At 29.5% G+C, this 22983-nt stretch overlaps 1 protein-coding gene across 1 annotated transcript in view; it reads right to left on the bottom strand.

The window, feature by feature from the left end:
• The window catches only part of LOC135949914 (uncharacterized), a 49443-nt gene extending 38191 nt beyond the window's left edge, over positions 1–11252 (bottom strand). Inside the window, exons 1-2 of the mRNA XM_065499370.1 lie at positions 11161–11252; positions 8169–8490 (exon numbers count right to left, since the gene is read on the bottom strand). Coding sequence (XP_065355442.1) covers positions 8169–8490; positions 11161–11252 — 414 coding nt within the window. The remainder of the gene's footprint in view (positions 1–8168; positions 8491–11160) is intronic.
• Between the last annotated feature and the right edge of the window lie 11731 nt (positions 11253–22983).

The raw sequence follows: 22983 nt of genomic DNA, 5'->3' as shown, positions 1-22983 counted from the left end.
CTCTGTATTTGAGATGAGTCTCTGTTGAAAATTGAGATGAATTTTCTATAGACAAATTTTCTATAGGATAATTTTCTAGAATAATTCCCTGTAATGAAGATGCGGGTTTTTTTAGAAACTTTTTCTGCAATTGAGCTACGTTTACTTCAACTTCATTTACATTTTTTAACGAAAACTCTTTGGGAATTGTGGTGCATTTTTTATAGAAGATATGGCTTCAAGGTTAATATGCAGTTGACACTCACTTTCTATAGAAAATTTGTCAGCAATTGAGTTGAAATTTCTATAGAAATTTCGCTAAAAAATTTCCCTGAAATTAAGATGAATATCCACTAGAAAATTTCAGGAACCTCCATTGATGTGTAGATCCATTAAGATGGGATTTACGGCAGTTCGAATTCTAATGGGATACAAATTGATAAAAGCAGGTAAAATCGGTATCTCTACATCTCCTCAACTAATAAAGCTAGCACCAAAAATCCAATATAATCTGAATTTTACCAAAAAATAAGTGGGCAAAAAATAATAGTATTTCTGCACTTTTCAAAAATACTACATTTTTTTAAAAAAGGAGTAGAAATACTACTTTTTTTTTAAAAAAGGAGTTAAAGTACTACCTTTTTAAGAAAAGGAGTAGAAATACTACATTTTTAAAAAAAAGGAGTAGAAATACTACTTTAGAAAAAGGAGTAGAAATACTACTTTTCCTAAAAAAAGAGTGGAAATACTACGTTTAAAAAAAAGTAGTAGAAATATTACTTTTTTAAAAAAAGGAGTAGAAATACTACTTTTTTAAAAAAAGGAGTAAAATACTACTTTTTTAAAAAAAGGAGTAGAAATACTAATTTTAAAAAAAGGAGTAGAAATACTACTTTTCCTAAAAAAGGAGTGGAAATACTACGTTTTTTAAAAAAAGAGTAGAAATACTACTTTTTTTTAAAAAGGAGTTAAAGTACTACCTTTTTAAGAAAAGGAGTAGACATACTATATTTTTTTAAAAAACGGAGTAGAAATACTACTTTTTTAAAAAAAGGAGTAGAAATACTAATTTTAAAAAAAGGAGTAGAAATACTACTTTTCCTAAAAAAGGAGTGGAAATACAACGTTTTTTAAAAAAAGGAGTTAAAGTACTAAATTTTTAAGAAAAGGAGTAGAAATACTACATTTTTTAAAAAATGGAGTAAAAAAGAGTGGAAATACTACGTTTAAAAAAAGGAGTAGAAATACTACTTTTCCTAAAAAAGGAGTGGAAATACTACGTTTTTTTAAAAAAGGAGTAGAAATACTACTTCTTTTAAAAAAGGAGTTTAAGTACTACATTTTTAAGAAAAGGAGTAGAAATACTACATTTTTTAAAAATAGCAGTAGAAATACTACTTTAAAAAAAGGAGTAGAAATACTACTTTTCCTAAAAAAGGAGTGGAAATACTTCGTTTTTAAAAAAGGAGTAGAAATACCACTTTTTTAAAAGAAAAGTAGAAATACTACTTTTAAAAAAAGTAGTAGAAATACTACTTTTCCTAAAAAAGGAGTGAAAATACTACGTTTTTTAAAAAAAGGAGTAAAAATACTACTTTTCCTAAAAAAGGAGTGGAAATACTACGTTTTTTTTAAAAAAAAAGAAGTAGAAATACTACTTTTTTATAAAGCGGAACAAGGCACACGCCTTGTTCCGCTTCTATCCGCTTGTTTTCTATAAAAAAATATATCTTCAATTGAGACCAGTTTTTTGGTCTATAAAGTTTCATTGAATCTTATTTGCTTTTGCTATAAATAATTTCTCTACCATTGAGATGGACTTTCTGTAAAAAATTTCCCTTCAATTGAGAAAAATTTTTGTCTGTATTTGTGAACAATTAATTATTGAAAATTTCTTTGCAATTTAAATGAGTTTTATATAGAAAGTTACTCTGCAATTGGGAACAATTTTTATCAAATATTTTTTTCAACAGGACATAATTTGGTAACAAAAAATTTCTCTACAATTGAGATTCATTTTATTTAGAATATTTCTTTGCAATTGAGATGCATTTAATATAGAAAATTTATCTGTAACAGAAAGAAATTTTCAAATTTTTTTACCAAAAATTTCTGTCTGTTTTTTTTTTATTTAAGTATCATTAATGCTGTCTTGTTTCAAAAATATCTTTTTTTTCTACTACTCAAAATATATTTCATTTTGAGTATACAATTGTTCACTTCTTTTAAGTTTAACATGACAATGCCACGTCACAAAGTCTTTTTCTCGAAATTGTCTACAATAATAAAAAACTTAAAGAAATATATCAAAAATACGAAATATTTCCGCCTCATAATAAAGTCTAAAGAAAATCATATATTGTCAACTTTGTTTTTTTTTAAATAAAAGACAAGATCTTCTACTGTTGTATTTTTTTTATCGCAAACATACAAAACTAGTCAACAATGGCAAAAGTCACGTTTATTTTTTTTTTGTATAGAATCCTTAAGGATTTATTTAGTTTTTTGTTAGACAAAAAATAAAAAAGTCCTCTAAACTCATATTTATATGTATAATTTTCTATGTGTGCATGTGATGTTTAAAGTGGTGAACAAACTTTAGTTCTTTAAAGTTATAGAATACATGATTGTGGTTGAATTATATTTGTAATGCTAGGGAATAAAAACATCCCTAAACAAAAATAAATTTTGTATATTTTAAAGAACTTTATTTGTGGCATTGTTAAAGTTTCTTTTTATGGCAATTTATTTTGTAATTCCAAAAATATTTATGTAGAATTTAATTGAATGCAGTTTTTGTGGTGGATTTTTCTAACTTTTTATAAAGGATTTAAGTGGGCGGAAATGTGGAGTAAAGTTTGTTTTGAGAAACCAAATGAAAGATCAATGCTAAAACTGAATATAAAACGATTTAATAATATTTCTTTTACTTTACTTTATTGATTATATGGAGTATCATGATAGCCTCTTCTCTTAAATTAGATTATTTGTAGTTAAATATAATGCAACTGAATTTTGTTCTACATGACGTATAATAAATATTGAATTTTACTCATAACAATCATACGCCTACAGATACCTTGACGTTTGGATTTTACCCTGCAAAGCTTGGAAGTAGTTGTTCTTTGAAACAGTTCGGAATTTTGATTTACTCTCTAAAGCAAAGTTGTAGCCCTTGTCAGAAAGAACAAAAATTGTTAACATATAAAATCAAAAAAGCTTCATCTTCAAGATCAAAATCGCAAAAAACTTTTAAAAAAATTCGAAATAAATTTTTTAAAGCTGCCTAAAAGTATGCTTTAGTTTATAATAATTTAGTACATTCAGGTCTCGTTTTATGCGGATTAAAATTTATGCGGTTTTTAAATTAACGATTTTTTTGGAATTTTAACAGATTTTAAAATTTTAGATGTTTTTTTTTTAATTCTAGTGCTGAAAATGATATTTTACAATATGATTATATCATCTAGTGATGAATGTGACGTTGAACCAAACGTTGAACAAGTTGAACCTAAACTATGTCGACAATTATTCAGTCATTCAGATTGATCATACATATGTACTGAATTTCCTTAAAAAATGTTTTAGCTTATTTTTTTGATCATTTTCTGTTATTAATGAATTAATATTATATTTTTGTTTATTTTTTTTTAAAGCGTTTTTATTTTTACTGTTTAAGTAAATGAAATAAATATTTTTTTGTTGATTTTTTATGCGATTTTGCTTTGGATTTTTAATTAAAATTTGAATTTATGCGGTTTTTCAGAATTTCGGAACGAATCATTAGTTTTTATATGAAGCTAGAGTATCGTTTTATGCGAATTCAATTTATGCGATTTTTTTTGGAACGCATCTTTCGCATAAAACGAGACCTGAGTGTAGTTTATTGCCCAAAACACGTAGTCTTTTCTTACTAAGACCTGGTGTTAAGAATCATAACTAGGAAGTTCATATGTTCTAGAAAGTTGTTTATTGAGATCTTGGTAGATTTATGTAGTTTATTGTGTCCTTGAATTTTGAAGGGTTTGCTACCTATGGTAAAAAATCGATTTTTTTTTAAGTTTTCTTCGAAGAGCTACAACTTTCCTTAGAGAGTACATCAAAATTCCGAACGGTTTGCAAGATATGAACCTGAGAAAATTATCACTTTTTTTTTCCAAAAATGGTACCAAGGGCCCAAATCTTTAGGCGCCCATAAAAAGTGCATGACTTTTGGCAAAAATTTTGTTATAATTATAATTCCATGACTCAAAAAATTACACACAGTGTAATCTTATACGACACATACAGCTATATACTGGAATTTGGATTCAATATACAAATTACAGTTTTCTTTGATATTCCTAATGTGACAACAGAACTATCGATTCTGATGTCGAATGGTAACACTCTCATTAATTTAACATAGGAAATTAACTAATAACAACGATCACAACAGGTATGCTATGAATATAAATCGATGTTGAAAATTTTCAGTCTATAGCTTTGCTTAAAACTGCAAGGTATGTACTGCTACAGGAATATACTTGCTTGCACTTTCAATCTCATAATAGCCATATACAACTGCAGTTAATGTTGCAGAGTCCATGAAATAAATCTTCTTTAATTAAATTTCTCATCTACGTAATATTTTCTCAGAAAGATGAAACATCTTAACAAGGTTTTAAGAAATAAGAAAAAATAACGTAAATTAAGTAACAGGCTCACAAATAGGAGTATAGGCGGAAAATTACCTTAGATGCAATGACAAATATATTTATATGTGGAAGAACTCATTTTAATCGTTTAATATAATGGATGTATGAATTAAAAATGTGGGATTTACAATAGATGGTGTATTTTTTGAAAGCGGTTTTTATTTTTAAAAACTTTTATGTCATGATGAATGGTATATATCTGACATTTATTTTCACTTAGTTTTTGAACATTATATTGAAAAGAACAAGGTTTTTTTTGCCTCGAAAATGTCGAAGTTTTGCTTTACCTATTGCTCGCCAAAGTTTATGGTGAATCTGCTTCATCGGTTTCAGCGAAAGATGGTTTGAGCGGCTCAGTAGTAGTCATTTTGACACGGAGGACAAAGATCAGCCAAAAAGCCTGAAGACCAAGATTGTTGTAAAATTCAACCAGAACTTGCAAAATCAATGGGAGCTACTCAAGCAGCGAATTCAAAATTCAATTTCAATTTGACATGGAAGACAAAGACCAAGAATTGGAGGCATTACTAAATGAAGATTGTTGTCAAACTCAACAAGAGCTTGTAAAATCATTGGGAGCTATTCATATAGCAATTTGAAAACATTTGCGCTCGCATGCTCATCAGGATTCATCCAAAAGCAGGGAAATTTCGTACCATACGAATTAAAGCCGAGAGACTTTGAAAGACGATTTCGCATATCCGAAATGATGCTTAAACGCTAAAAAAGAAAATAATTTTTGCACCGAATCATTACCTGCAAAAAAAAAACGGATCCCTTACGATAACCCGAAGCGTAAGGGATCGTTCAATTTCTGCCGTTTTCATGATTTTTTTAAAACAAAAAATTTTTTGAAAGTAAAAAATATATTTTTTGCTTCAATTTGTTATTATATCTCCGAAAATAATGAGCCGATTGAATCGCAATATGTATGTGAAAATTTGTTTATAGAATGACAAAAATGTTTTCATAATTCAATCAATCGAAAGAAGAACATTAACTACTCAATTTTATGTATATCAAACAAAAAAGTTAAATTTTTTAAAAATGAGCGAATTCACTTAATTGTGATTTTTATGACCGATATCTCATTTTGTTGCTATTTTATATGGGTTTGTGATAAAGTAATAAACTTGAACAATTTCTGCCGTTTTCGATTTTTCATGATTTTTTTAAAACAAAAAACATTAGCGGAGTTCAGTGTTTGATGCTTATGGTTTTGCGAAAGTGTAAATGCAAAATTGTAAAGGTTTTTGTGTGTATTTTGTTATTGGATTACGGTAAAATTTTGCATTTACAATGATGCTAGACCATTCGCACTTAATAATGAACTCCGCTATTGCTATTTTCACAAAAAAAATATATTTATACCCTACCCTACCCTACCCTACCACCATCTTAATACCCTCCCCACCCTACATAGTGGGGAGGGTATTATGCGTCTGTGCAGATGTGTGTAACGCCCAAAAATATTAGCCTAACACCCACCTTAAAGTAGATCGACTAAGAATCACTTTCGATTAAACGATGTCCGTCCTTCTGTCTGGCTGGCTGGTTGGTCGGCTGGCTGTCCATGTAAACCTTGTGCGAAGAGTACAGGTCGCAATTTTGAAGATATTTCGATCAAATTTGGTATATATTATTTTTTCGGCCTATGATGAAGCCTATTGAAACTGGCTGAAATCGGTCCATTATTTCACCTAGTCCCCATACAAATGTCCTTCCGAAATTGGACTTTATCGGTCATAAATGTTTAATTTATATATGTAAATTATATACATACAAAATTCATGTCACAAATTTTGTTACGATCGGTCCATAATTGGTCATAGCTCCCATATAGACCCGCTTCCGAAAAGCACTTTAACGTGCATAAATCGCTTAAAAATGTTGGTATACACACAAAATTCAACATAGTTATCTTTAATATAGACATAAATCACATAATTTCATGGTGATCGGTCCATAATTGGTCATAGCTCCCATATAAGACCCACTTCCGAAAATTACTCAAAAATATATATTATTGAAATTTTAAAAGAAAAATGTTTTTGCTCTTTTACTTAGTGTAGGGTATTATACTTTCTTACTTGTTTTTGCTTCAATTTGGTATTATAACTCCAAAACTACTGAGCCGCTTGAAACGTAATATGTAAACGGATTAAAGTTTATGTAAATTTAATCTTTTCTAAATTTATTTAATAATATCGGAATAACTCTTTTTGAGTTATCATAAACTATGTGGAGAAACGTCTAAAAAAATTCACAATTTTAGAGAAAAAATTAAAAAAAACATCTCCATAGAATTTAAAATTTGGACCATATTTGTACTATTGGAACCACAATATATCAAAATTGTGTAGTGGTTTAAAAAGCCTCTAAAATTTTGTGTGTTGTCTTTTCGAACATCTTGAATTTGAGACTGTTGCATAGGCTATCAGATTAGAGTAGCGTATTTCAAGTCGAAATTATGGTATAGAAGTAGCTACGGAAAAACTTTTGTATAAACTAATACTAACTAATGCTGGCTGTAGATCTTTAGAGAAAGTTTATATCACATCAAATACTGTCCAAGAATGCAGAGTGTCTCTAGAGGAGAACATTGATGTAATCTGCACCACCACAAATGTTGACGAATTCAGCATGCCTCTATTGTAAGCAACTAATTTCATCGTATTACCAAAAAACGATGGGAGAAATAGAGAAATATTGATTTGGACCTTTTGTTTGTTTTTTCTATAATTATTGTAGCTTTTTTTTAAATTATTTTTAATTTTTACATTATGGTTGGGGAACCGTTATAAATAAGAAAATTCATATTAATAGTTATTTGTGTTATTTATTGTAACACTTTGTTAATTTGTTTCTATGCTTAGGTATTATTGCTACGTTATATGTAAGTTTGGCCTTGAAGGCTTTGTATTACTTGAATAAATAAAATAAATAAATAGAGCCCACTTGCAAGGAGACCAGAAAAATCTGCCCTGATATGGATACACAAAGGAAACGACTTGTGACATATTTGCCAAGATTCTACCTAAGCAACCTGATAGCGGCTATTACTGGACACTGTTCTGTCGACTTCCTTACAATGACTTATGTAGAACATGTTTCAGAACCCGTGTAAATGTCTTAATGTTTTGAAAGTCCAATGCTTGTAAATATGGGATTTTATACTAAGTATTTCTCCTATTTTCAAACACTGTCATTCAAATAAAAATACTTTTAGAAGTAACCTCGTTTGAATCCCTCTTCACACTAAAGAATAATTTCACGAATAACCATAAGACCATTTGTATGTTTGTCCTTTAACATTAACCAATACTTTTGAAGCTCCTTGATGAACACAACTGAACAGCAAATAAATGAAAAATCAAGATGAATACTGCACAGATGCCCACAGCAGCAGCTGTATACAGCAAAGTATAAATTATATATATAAAAAAAAACAAACAGAAAACTGACTTGCTAAAGAAACAGTAAAATACTTACATCAACATTGATACCCGGCAAAGGAAATGCCTGTCCCGGTGGTTTATTTCGTGGCACATAACGATAAAATTCATGACCGTCTTTATACCATTTCACCGAATACAAAGACTCTCCATCGAGACTGTAACGACAACCTAAAATGGCACTTTTAAAGCGCATTATATGATTGGGTATTTTCACCTCCGTCATGGTTAGAGAATTGGTTATATCTGTAAGTACACAAGAAAGACAAAAAAGGAAATGAAAATTTTGTTTAAACAGCGATATATATAAAATATAAATATATAAATTAATATGGTAAAAAGGGTTTTCTTTAATGTTGCTGGTTTATGCAGTAAAAGAAAATTTACTGTTTTATTTTCATGTTGTATAAGAAAAATATTGTTTAATTCTCCAAAGGATGCAAATGGGGAGAAAATGGAAGCAACTAATGATCGTCATATAACACAACTTTAAAAGTAGTAAAAATACAGCATAAAAGAGAATATTTGACATAAATGTTTTAGATGTTTTGCTTATTTTACAAATTGGTTTTCACGTAAATTAGACGAGTAACAAACTAAACAATACAAATAAGAAAAAACGCTAAACACTGAAATTGCAGCTGGGTTTCAATTTCTTGCACATTTTTTTTACTTTTTTTACTGGAGTTTTTAGTTTTCTGTTGTCTTGTCGTTGCACTCAGGGGTGAACGGTGGGTAATGGTTGGTGAAAATTTTTTTTTAACTATATATTAAGGGAACTTGGTAAACAACATTTTCATTCTTAACTTCACTTTATTACTATGCTGTATTGATTTCACCTTACTTTGGTATCAAAATCGTTTGGTTTATTACAAATTAGCGAAATATTCATTATTTAACACCCACTGTCCTTAATTTATTTCCTTGTCACAGCAGACGCATAACTTCAACTATTTCTACGGGTCTTACAGCTCCAACTTGTTCTACTGTTCTCTATTTTTTCTACTTAGACAAGTATTAAAACGTAGACACACACACAGAACGACCATTATTTTATGGTAACATAATTTCCTTTGAAGACAAATGATGTTGACGTGTTCTGCAATAAAGGAAAAGTTGTGAAAAGTGAGAAATACAACAGACTAAAAAAGTAAGAAAACTCCAAGACAACGCAGAAAACCCAAAGACAAACATAAGAAATTGTGCATCAACCTAAAACAGGAAACGTAGCTAAACATCATCACCAAACACAAACATCTAAACAGACAGCCAAACAACGAACCATCTTCAAAAGTTTCAATAGAAACGTTAAAAAAATAATAGAGAACAACTAAAGGAGTTTAAGTATGCACATCCAAAGAAAATCCAACAACATGGAAATACATAACACACATTTAGTGCAGTTGCTGTTAAGACACCCTCTTTACTGTCTGCTCTCTTCTGTTTTCACTGGCCCCTTTAAATATGCAATATAATATGTCAGTCGGTATTTCTTTGTGTTTCTAGCTGTGCTGTTTAGAAATAAATTTTACTCCTACACACACACACGCATGCACTCACTCTCATACAAAATACCAAACAATAATAATAGAATGCAACTAAACAATGAATAAATTGTTCGTACAACAATAACAATACAATAATACATAGTTATAATAACAACAGTAAATTCTGAAAATCGTTTTTGTATTTCTATTCGTCGTTATGTTACTGCCATTGTAGATTTCCTTACTAATATTAACTGCATTATCAGCATTTAAATGTAAAAGGATACTGAAGAGTTAGTAATACAAGGTTGTTTAAGGATATAGAAAATCTCAAGTATTTAAGGATTTTTTTTATGCAAGGAAGGGAAAATGTGGAAATTTCTTTTAGATAGTTTGGTGTGAATGCAGGTAAAATTTTCATTATGCAAATCTTTTGATAATTTTTGCTATAATAAGCTTAATATAATCTCCAAGCTAGTAAATCGAGCATATAACGACTGTGGCATTGTTGTAGATGCAGGAGAATGGCAAATCTAAGAATTATTTTGAGCGAAAAGAAGGGGATTCGTACTTTATATTGAAGTCTATGTTATTTTGAGTTTTCTGGGGGAAGTATAGGATAAATGTGGCTTCAATTTCAAAGTGGAGTTCTCATGACTTTGATTAATCATCAACAGTATTTTCTTGACACTTGGTTATAGTGGTTTTCAATTAAATCTGATTTCTTGTGAGAGAAATCTCGGGTGGAAATACACACAGCCTCAAAAGTGAGTAAACACAAGCGAATTTTTTGATTTTTTTAAGATCATGAAAATGATTATAGTCCGACTTAAATCATTCTTTTTCACAACCGACTCTATTATTCAACCCATTCTCTAACAAATCGAAACTATATAATTTAAATCGATGGATAAATTTTAGGATTTTCATTATTTCACTTTTAAGGCTCACTGTATATGTCTGCATATATTTGAAATAATAGTCAGAAGAGATTTTTCAGGGGAAACTTCCATATCGAAAATAGTTTTAGTCGTGAGAAAATTGGCCAGAAAACTGAAAATTGTTTAGATTAAGCACTTTGCTATTGGGTGTATGGATGGATTACACTGTGCATCAAATTTCGGGTCATTAAATCTTTCCCGAATGAGACCTTCCCGTTGGTGATAGTAGAACATCAGTAGACCAAAACCCCCAAAGGGTTTTAAAAAGTTAGCTCGTATTTTAAAGTTATGCGCCTTTAAAGTTCAGCTTTTTTGAGTAAACATTTTTCATATATATTTAATTTTTAAAATTTAATTTGTATTTTTATATAGTTCGAGATCTTTTCCGCTCTGGTGGATGCTCTGTAGTAGACAAATTGAAGTAGACAAATTTTGTAGTTCACTTCCTGTGTTTTCTTCTCCTTCATCGTGGTAATGCAAGTTCTTGCTCCACCAACAAATTTCCGCTAATACAGCATCGGGAGACTTTTTTCCTCGATATCTGCAAAATTTGTGTTAAAATGTATTCGGAAAAAAAATATATATGTATATTAAAAATTACCTCATTTCAAATGGCATTGCAATTTGGTGGTACTGTTCACCTTGTTCATCTGATTCGGTCGCTAGTTGCTGACCGAAGTAGTCTAGCGACATTTGTGGTGTGAAATGGCCACAAACCTAACAAAAATTGTTTATATTGCAAGACATTTCACAAACTTTAATAAATTAAAAATATTTTTTTTAGTAATTAACTTTATTTAAAAACTTCTTTTCACTTTATTAACAAATAATGGTTCACAAATTCACAAAAAGTTGCACTATTACAACAGGTAACTACGATTTGATTTCAAAAAATTAAAACATCTTAATACTTTGTTTAGCAATAGTGCTGTAACATTCTACTACTTTTGATTACTCAATACTACTCAACACTTTTCGTTTGGGTACTCAATACTATTCGATACTTTTAATGAATTTTTTTAAATTTAAAAACGATATATTTTTCTGCTTTTCGGTAATGTATTAGCAGACATCACTCCTTTTTAGAAACATTTTAGGTTTACAAGATTATATCAATAAATATTTTGAACTTTTTAACTATGATTCCAGTTTTTTAATAATATTTTATTCTGATTTGAAAATTGTTTACGCTAAGAGTTGCATTTCTAATATTGATTTGAGTTGTATTTATAGTAGAGATGCATTTTTTGCACCATAACCGTTAAATTAAAATAAATTTTAGTTTTTAAGATTCCAATCTTACGGGCTATTTATGGTCAATCATTTGTTACCAAATGTGTAAATAAAAATCAAAGTATTTTCATTTTTATTATTATTTAACCAACGTTTCGTTTGTTTGTTTCAAACTTCTTCAGGGGTTTTCTTTTATTGTTGAATTGAAATTCTATTGTTTACATTGTCAATTAACTTATTATTTAAAAAACTGGACTTCACGACACAGAATTAATAAATAAATAAATAAATAATCATTACAACACAAACATATACTATAAGTCAAACTTAATACTAATATCACAGAACTTCAACTCTTTGAAGTTGAAGTTCTGTGATATTAGTATTAAGTTTGACTTATAGTATATGTTTGTGTTGTAATGATTATTTATTTATTTATTAATTCTGTGTCGTGAAGTCCAGTTTTTTAAATAATAAGTTAATTGACAATGTAAACAATAGAATTTCAATTCAACAATAAAAGAAAACCCCTGAAGAAGTTTGAAACAAACAAACGAAACGTTGGGTAAATAATAATAAAAATGAAAATACTTTGATTTTTATTTACACATTTGGTAACAAATGATTGACCATAAATAGCCCGTAAGATTGGAATCTTAAAAACTAAAATTGTCAACATCATTGGTCATAAATAGAAAACTAGAAAAATAAATTAAATTGTAAAAATACAAGTCTAAAAGTATTGAGTAACTACTTTTGAGTATTGAGCAATACTTTTACAGCAATATTCAGCAATTCTCCAAAAATTGGTAATTGCGTATCTAAGTACCAAAAACTATAAAAATAAAAAAATAAATCTATATAAATATTGACTTACTTCAATAGATTATTCATAAAATATATATGAAAAATTTTTACTCAAAAAAGCTGAACTTTAAAGGCGAATAACTTTAAAACACGAGCTAACTTTTAAAAACCCTTTGGGGGTTTTGGTATACTAATTATCTACTTTCATTTCCCGTTGTTCTCATTCGGGAAAGATTTTCTTGTTGCACAGTGTTATCATTTGAAAGCTGTTTTTGTTTTTAATAACTTATATATCATTTTTAAGGATTCATCTCTGTCACTTATTCTCAATGAGGGGTACAAAGTTGTTTTGCTTCGCAAATATCGAATATTTTATTAATGAATCATCATATGCGTGAAGTTTTATTTTGTGAAGTGGTGATTTTGGTGCGAGAGATTGTTTCTGGGGTGGAGAAGTGGTGATTTTGACACGGAAGACAAAAATCGCCCATGCCAGCCAAAAAAAGTTTGAAGATTAATAATTGGAGGTAGTATTCCATGAAGATTGTTGTTAAACTTAACAAGAGCTTGCAAAATCATCGTAATTCAAAATGTAATTTCAAAATGTTTCCAAGAAATTGAAGCTGAGAGACTTTGAAAGACGATTTTGTATGTCTGAAATGCTGCTTCAAAACTATAAAAGAAAATCATTTTTACACTGAATCATTACTAGCGATGAAAAATGGATTCATTGCGATAACGTAAGAGATCGTATGTGAAGCCCGGTCAATCAGCCGAATCGATACCAAAGCCAAATATCAATGGCGCTAAGGTAATGTTCTATATTTGTTGGGACCAAGAGGGTCCTATTAGAGGGAACTAATAGTGAATGCTACTGATTCGTTTGAACCGAAAATTGGACGAAAAACACACAGAATATGTGGCCAAAAATGAAACCGTAATATTCCACCATGACAAGACTAAGCCTCGTGTTGCAATACCTGTTAAACACTATTTATAAGTAGCTGACTGATAAGTAGATCTCCCGGTATCTATTTACTAATGTTAGTTTTTCAAGTCTCTCCAAAAAATTTCTCTTATTAAGAAAAATGAGAACTGAAAATGAGTCAATATATTAAAAATTAAAATTTCCAATTTTTTTCTTTTTTTTCTTTACAAACCATATCCTGAATATTTCGAATCGAATGAAAAAAATCATCCAAATCGCTCCAGCCATATAGAATTATACATAGAGACGAGATACTTCTATTTGTCAAACAAAAATACAACAAATAATATTTCTGATACAACAACAAAATACATTGACTAGCATATATTTTGTTGTTGCAAGACAATTACGTCTCGTCTCTATGTTACCCTATGGCTCCAGCCGTTCTCACGTGATGCCTTTACATACATGGACCATTTCATGTTTATATATATAGATGAAGTGGTTGGGAAGTTTAGCTTCACGCGCTTTGTAGTCTAGATCTTGCCCCATCGATTTGTTTCGATCGATGCAGAATGCTCTCTCTGGGATACGAGCAGTTCTTTTGGCACGGAATGCATATTTAACCAGAATGATGGGAAAAGTCCAATGGCCAATACTTTGAATAAATTTATATTGTGCAAATGCTTCAAAATAAAAGCTAAAATTTTTAAAAATCCCGCTTTTTTAAGTCATTCACCCAATATAAAGAAATTCTCAAAAATTCCCGACAAAAATTTCCCTTTTAGGAAGGACCGAAAATAGTTGCTACCATGAGAAAATTTACCTGAAAACTTAAAATAATTTATTTTTAGATCATTACTTTTAATGATGTCTTTTATTTATGCATTGTTCGCTTATGTGCTTTATTACGCTTGACTATGTTTTATTCTTCTTTTTCAAAACCATTTTAGTTGCACATTTATAAACGCACACATTTTAACAATCTCATATTTTTAATAACTTGCTGCCTTGTACAATTTTGAACTCAGATATAAAAGTGTTAATAATGTTAGGTTTTTGGATTATATCTCAGACATTTCTGGTCGATTTTATATAGTAACCTAGTTGGACTATAACGATCCAGAATGAAATGACAAACGGAATGTCTAACTTATTTATGCAAATGATGGTGATGGGTATAAAAACAAACACAAGGTCAAACAAATATTTCAAAATATTTATTTTGATTTTATGCATATTCTAATGTCGCGTTTTTGTACCTAAATCGTCGTTTGTTATTAGTACTCCAAGATCGTTTTAATCAAGTGGCTTCAATTTAACTTTAAGATGCATCATATAATACACATGCCAAGTATTTTATTTTGATTTTCAGAGTTTGTAGCCTTTGCTACCGTAAAATGGAAATATGAAACAAATGATTTTAAAGACTTCTCTATCTTTTTATGTTTCGTGGCCGTAGAATTGGATGACACTTATATGAGTAAAATTGCATAACGTTTAGACAGTTTGCACATTTATGTGTTTACAGAGATCATAAAAAACTTAAATAATTGTAACAATTATAATAATCAATCATAACTAAAATGTTCGTCAGAATTACGTTATGTATCTGAAAGCTTGATCCCTGTGATAGTTATCCCTCATTTAATTCTAATGATAAGTTTGTATTAATATTATTATAGTTTAGCTTAATTTCATTCTCTTCTTATATATAAATTACTGCCACCTAGACGTCATAACTCCTCTTCAAAATGACATATTTAAAACATGCTTATCTTTTCAGGATTTCTGATTAAATATATAAATGTTGCAGCTGCTTGCTACTCAAACCAATGATACCACCAACTCTATTGTCTGCAATTCCCTGAATATAATGACAATAATGACGACAACTACTGTTATATTGTATGAACATTATTACAATTCCGTTTATATGGCATATATTACTTCTCAGTATTAAACTGCTTCTCTCTCTGTCTTTGTCACTCTGCAAGTAAGTAAAGCCAAAAACAAACAATAATAACAGCAACTACAACAACAATGTCAGCAATAATATCAATGACAACATCCTTTTCATGTATTAAATAAGCAGTAGTTGCTATTGTAGCAGTATCAGCAGCAACGTTAACTCTTGGAAAATAGTGGAAGTTGCAGGAAAAAGTAACTGCTGCTGGTATTTAGTAAAAGGATTTAACATGAACATATTTATATAAATACAAACAAACACATGCTTAGCAGTTCACAGCCATATGCATAATGTATAGTAAGTATTAGTTTAAAAGAAAATCATAAATTAAGAGCAACTATGTGCTGTGCGTCTGTATTTACTGCTGCTATTGCAAGTTGAGTTTTTACTACAAAATTCTGACACACATATACAGCAGCTGCATAATAGAGACACACACACACACACTTTTTGTCAATGTAACCTACAATTCAATGACTGAATAAATAAATGTTTATATGTGTGTTAGTAGAGAGAATCGCAATCGCATGTAAGTAAGTTTAATAAACATTACAATGTAAATATGAAGGCAGGCTGAAGGATTTTTGAAATAAAGGTAAAATATCCTTTTTATTTTTATTAAAAACTTTAAACAACTTTAAAAGGCCAAACAAAGCTTGATTAATGGTAAATATTTCAGTTGATTTTATTCATGTTTCAATGTCGCATTCTTGTACCTCAATCAGCGTTCTTATCAAGTGTCTGAAATTTTAAGTTCAAATCAAAATTTTGTGGCTTTAACTAAAAGCTATTTCTGCATGTACTACTCACACTATACATTTATTTTTGTGTAGCGTTCGCTATCGTAAGTTTGTTTTGAACATTTAAATAATCTAAACGTGTGCCGAAAGAAGAAGGGGAGAAACGGTGTTGCTATAAAATAGCTCAGAAGACGCTGCACAGTGGGCTTTAGTTAGTTCTTATCTTGGCAAAATATTAAAATTTTTTTAACTCTTTGAGAACAATTTAAAGCGATCTATTTTATGTTAGTTTGAAGTTAATTAAAAATAAGATGATTTTTGCGAACAATAAAACAAAGTCAAAGGAAAAAAGCAAACATTTTGAAATTGAAATATAAATACATAATATAATCCTATTTACTTTATGATGAAGTGAAATTCATTGAAATCTGTCCATATTTGAGCTACTTAAGAGCTGTTAAAAGTTTTGTAAAACAGAGGTTGTCAACTTTTACAAGAAACAATATGCAAAAATGTTTAATATTTCATTATTTTTCACTTTAAATTGTATTTAGTCGCGTTCTTGACCATAGAAAGTATTAAATCTGATAAATTGATCCATTATTTGGTACCGGCGAATATGTGGAGCATTTGAAAAGACGGACAATGTTGTAGCAAATTCGATGTCTTTAAAGATCCACAACACATATATATTATGAAGTAACTGCAAACTGAATAGCAAACATATATCTCGTGATGAAGGGTCTAAAAATATGCATAATCTATATATATAGGAGGGAAATAAAGCGTGTCCCAAAATTCACGCTATGTTTTAATTTATCGCAATTTTAGAAGTAATGCTGATAGTTTTAGGCAAAATGGCATATTATACGACAGGACAATGTGTTTTCATTGTTGAACAATATTTCAAAAAAAAAAAAATTTGAAAGTTTGGCGGAAAAATCGAACGAAATCCTCCTATCATGAAATAGTAATTACATGATATTGATGTGGACATACCATAATTCAGTTACTGCAATATACAATATCTCGTTTCAGAGATTAGAATTGGCCCTCCACATCTTATCAAGATTTGCTTTTGCTTCCAAAAGGTCGAATTTTGTACCAACAAATCGTCATATGCGGGATGTTTAGCTTTACTTGTTTAATTTGAAAAAAAGTGCCGCTGAAGTACACTAATTGCTCACTAAAGCTTATGGTGAATGTGTTGCATCGGTTTCAATACGAAATGGTGATTTTGACACGGGATACCGAAAATAGTGTGAAGACCTAGAATTGTAGGCAATACTTCAAGAAGATTGTTGAGAAAATCAAAAAGGGCTTGCAAAACCATTTCGAGATACTTATGCAGCAATTTCAAAACGTTTCCGAGCAGCAGGATTCATCCAAAACTAAGGAAATTGAATACCATACGAATTGAAGCCGAGGGACCTAGACTGACGATTTCTCATGTCCAAAATGATGTTTGAAAGCTATAAGAGAAAATAGTTTTTGCACCCCAAGCGTAAGAGATCGTACGTGAAGCCCGGTCAACCAGCCGAATCGGCACCAAAGTCAAATATCCATGGTGCTAAGGTAATGCCCTGGTATGTGGGACCAAACGGTTCTATCTATTATGAGCTTCTGAAATCTGGCCAGAACATCACAGGGAACCTGTGATTCGTTTAAAGCGAGCATTAACCGAGTCCGACTACTGGTTGTTTCGATCGATGTAGAACGCTCTCTCCGGTAGACGCTTCACTTTGGAACAGAGCATCCGGTGTTCGCTTGATTCGTTCTTAGCCTCAAAAGATGAGCAGTTCTTTTGGCTCGGAATCCAATTGTTTAAATAAATTTCTGTAAAATGTTTTAAAATTAATGCTAAAAATTTTAAAAATCCCGCATTTTTAAGTCATACACCCAATATGTAATTCATAACTTTTATTAAGGCGAAATATATGTATCTAAATATGAGATTCGTATAGTGTTTTTTACAGATCACTTCATATTGACATCTTGTTTTTATTCAGAATTATTTTACAAGCAGCAATACTGGATAGAGTGATCGAAAATTTGACCGAATTGTCGTGCCCAACATTTAAAATTATCTTTAAAATGTAAATGTCAGGGATTGTTCCTTCGGGTCATAATAAAGAATCCATCATCCAATTTTATTTTAAGTGTTTTATGTAAAACTAGAAAGAACCTCTAAATAAATCACCTTAAATAAGAAATAATAAGAGAAGGGAAATACTTTGTTTTTATTGTCTTGAGATTTTACTTGGTTTATCCATATGATTTATAAACTTTTGTTGATATTCCATTTGTTGAGTTACATAAGCAAATTAAAACCTGGTGCAGAATAATATTTCTTTGGATTTGTTAGTTTAAGTTTTATGCAAAGTTTTAAGTCATCGAGTTCATATGATAAGCATTCCTGATTGATTCTATATTCAATCACTTTTCAAGATAAATTTTCAGCTTGCCTCATATACAAAACACAATGCATCACTTGTACATATCTGAAAATGTCTGCGTATATGCTAAACCCCATACATTTTCATATTTGCAACTAAAACCATAATTTTATTTGTCTATTGTTTTAAGACCTTCTAAGACATTTTGCAGTATTTTCATTGAACTAACGAACATTTATTCATTCACTTCATTCCATGCTGCGATACATTCTCGTACATGGGAGTTGTGTTTGTTTGTACATTATTGTACTCTTAAGTAGGTATGGATCCATGTAGTCCCACTTATAATTCTACATTAAGTTAGTTAAGTATGCAGCTGTTTGTGTATTGTTGGTATGTGATACTCCAGTGTGCCACATGCTAAAGTTGAAGAGCATCTACATACTAAGTATACGAGTACATGAAGCATCAAGAGTTTCGCCTTTAGGGAATTGTGTTCAATAATGAATTTTAACAAGCATTATTTTCTCTTTCTTGCATTTTTTTTGTTGCTACTTGTTTTTAATTCTATTGTTTTGAAAGTGATACTCTACAGTAGGTTATGCAAAAAATTGAAGGATGAGAAGGTTTTTTTTTAATTTTGTGCAAGAAAATTATTTTTGCTTTCAAAAATGTGATCTTAGGGAGATAGAAAAAGGTGTTTGATTAAATGATAGACAAACCACAACAATTTCAAAATTTTTTAAAATTATTTCTATAAGATTATATAGGGCATAGAAGTGATGAGAAATGCACTGGCAAACTGACAAAGAACTAGTTACATAACTGGTTCCTTGTGTTTGGGAAGTGGTAACACTTGTAACACACGGAAGTAATTCAGCAACTTAAAAAGTTTTTGTCATAGAATGCGTATTTGGTCACAATTTACAAACTCTATTACAGAACACTGATCTAGTCTAAACAGTGCACTTAAAATTTTGTCTTAAATGAAAGATATAGGGAAAAGTAGCTTGAGGTACACTCCTTAAATCTAGGAATCATATTTAGTGCTCTGAAGTAGAAAATTTTTGATTTTAATTCAAATTTCATTTAAAATTTAAATTTTTAATGCGCATCCACTCCAATATTAGCCAGGGTATTTTAATTTCGTTGTAATGGACTGTCTGATTCACTCCTTTCACTTGACTTTCTTTTGTGTTTCCTATTTTTTTTTCGTTTTATTTTTAATTATGTAGAAAACTGATGATAAAGTTCTATGTCTAGGCATAACTATACAAATGCTCATACGTAAGTAGTAAGAAGAACATATGTATGTTAAGAGTGTGAATAAAGTAGTGTCTGCTTGAACTGCATTTTATGCAAAAAAAAAAAAAAATGCTGATATATACAAAAAATATAAAAAGTTTAATTATAAGAATTTTGTGAAATGTTTAAATTTGTTGGAGTTTGATTGAAATAATTTAATTTTGGAGCCAAGAAATAATAAGTTTAAATTCTATATTATAATATACATTTTATTAGAAACGATTTTAATTAAAAAAATTAAGGGCTTTATTTTCTAAATAAAATATAGAATTCAAACAAATGAAAACGACACGATCATCTCTGATCACTTATATTTTCAACCAGAAATCGATTATTTGAAAAAAGAAAATCCAGTTAATAGTGGTTTTCCGACAACCAAAAATCAAATAAAATATAAAAGTGGCTATGAGTCGGTAAAACGTGGTCAAAATGGAAAAAGAATGATCATCTGTGATCACTTATATTTTCAACCAAAAATCGATTTTTTATATGAAAATCAAGTAAAACATAAAAGTTGCTATAAGTCGGTAAATAGTGGTCCAAAAGGAAAAAGGATGATAATCTGTGATCACTTATATCATCAACCAAAAATCGATTTTTTATATGAAAATCAAGTAAAACATAAAAGTAGCTATAAGTTGGTAAATAGTGGTCCAAATGGAAAAAGGACAATCATCTGTGATCACTTATATTTTCAACCAAAAATCGTTTTTTTATATGAAAATCAAGTAAAATATAAAAGTGGCTATAAGTCAGTAAATAGTGGTCCAAATGGAAAAAGGATGATAATCTGTGATCACTTATATTTTCAACCAAAAATTGTTTTTTTTATATGAAATCAAGTAAAATATAAAAGTGGCTATAAGTCAATAAATAGTGGTCCAAATGGAAAAAGGATGATAATCTGTGATCACTTATATTTTCAACCAAAAATCGATTTTTTATATGAAAATCAAGTGAGACATAAAAGTGGCTATAAGTCAGTAAATAGTGGTCCAAATGGAAAAAGGATGATAATCTGTGATCACTTATACTTTCGACCAAAAATTTTTTTTTTATATGAAATCAAGTAAAATATAAAAGTGGCTATAAGTCGGTAAAACGTGGTCCAAATGGAAAAAGGACAATCATCTGTGATCACTTATATTTTCAACCAAAAATCGATTTTTTATATGAAAATCAAGTAAAACATAAAAGTTGCTATAAGTCAGTAAATAGTGGTCCAAATGGAAAAAGGATGATAATCTGTGATCACTTATATTTTCAACCAAAAATTGTTTTTTTTTATATGAAATCAAGTAAAACATAAAAGTGGCTATAAGTCAGTAAATAGTGGTCCAAATGGAAAAAGGATGATAATCTGTGATCACTTATATTTTCAACCAAAAATTGTTTTTTTTATATGAAATCAAGTAAAACATAAAAGTGGCTATAGTCAGTAAATAGTGGTCCAAATGGAAAAAAGATGATAATCTGTGATCACTTATATTTTCAAACAAAAATCGATTTTTTATATGAAAATCAAGTAAAACATAAAAGTTGCTAGAAGTCGGTAAATAGTGGTCCAAATGGGAAAAGGATGATAATCTGTGATCACTTATATTTTCAAACAAAAATCCATTTTTTATATGAAAATCAAGTAAAACATAAAAGTGGCTATAAGTCGGTAAATAGTGGTCCAAACTGAAAAAGGACAATCATCTGTGATCACTTATATTTTCAACCAAAAATCGATTTTTTTATATGAAAATCACGTAAAACATAAAAGTTGCAATAAGTCAGTAAATAGTGGTCCAAATGGAAAAAGAACGATCATCTGTGATCACTTATATTTTCAACCAAAAATCGATTTTTTATATGAAAATCAGGTAAAATATAAAAGTGGCTATAAGTCGTTAAATAGTGGTCCAAACTGAAAAAGGACAATCATCTGTGATCACTTATATTTTCAACCAAAAATCGATTTTTTATATGAAAATCAAGTAAACCATAAAAGTGGCTATAAGTCGGTAAAACGTGGTCCAAATGGAAAAAGAATGATAATCTGTGATCACTTATATTTTCAGACAAAAATCGATTTTTATATGAAAATCAAGTAAAACATAAAAGTTGCTATAAGTCGGTAAATAGTGGTCCAAACTGAAAAAGGACAATCATCTGTGATCGCTTATATTTTCGACCAAAAATCGAAAATATAAAAGTTGCTATAAGGCGGTAAAAAGTGGTCCAAATGGAAAAAGAATGATAATATGTGACCACTTAAATTTTCAACCAAAAATCGATTTTTATATGAAAATTATGTAAAACATAAAAAATAAGTCGGTAAATAGTGGTCCAAATGGAAAAAGGACGATCATCTGTGATCACTTATTATTTCCACCAAAAATCGAGAAAAACATAGTTAAACCTAAAAGTGGCTCCAAGTCAGTAAATAGTGGTTCAAATGGAAAAAGAACGATAATTTGTGATCACTTATATTTTCAACCAAAAATCTATTTTTTATATGAAAATCAAGTAAAGCATACAAGTGGCTATAAGTCGGTAAATCTTGGTTCAAATGGAAAAAGAATGATCATCTGTGATCACTTATATTTTCAACCAAAAAGAAAATAAAAAAGTTGTTAATTAATCAAAATTATGCTTATTATATAATTCGAATACTAAACAAAAAAAAATTAATTTTGCATTATTTTTTTAACTACTATGAACAGTTTTGGTGATATCGTTGATTCATTACTATGAGTTGTCTCAGTTTGCTTTTTTTACGATTCGTTAATCTTTAATTACAAGACTAAATTTTATTATTTCATTAATATTTTTGTTAAAGATATGCGAAAGTTTCAAATAACTTCTCTCTAATCATATACATAATATTTATTTTAAACCTGTAATATTTGTTATAAGTAGTACACACTGGTTTATTTGTTCTGCTTTTATACTTTATGAAATGACCCACTTTGTGTATGATTTTTTGTTTTCCTATTTACGACATGCAAATGTTACCTGCAATCAGACTCATATTCCTAAAGTTGGCCAATTAAAAAGT

This window comes from Calliphora vicina, chromosome 2 (genome assembly GCF_958450345.1).
Source record: "Calliphora vicina chromosome 2, idCalVici1.1, whole genome shotgun sequence".
NCBI classification, from domain to species: Eukaryota; Metazoa; Arthropoda; class Insecta; order Diptera; family Calliphoridae; genus Calliphora; species Calliphora vicina.
Note: the sequence above shows the minus strand (reverse complement) of the source record. Positions and strands in the feature narration are given on the sequence as shown.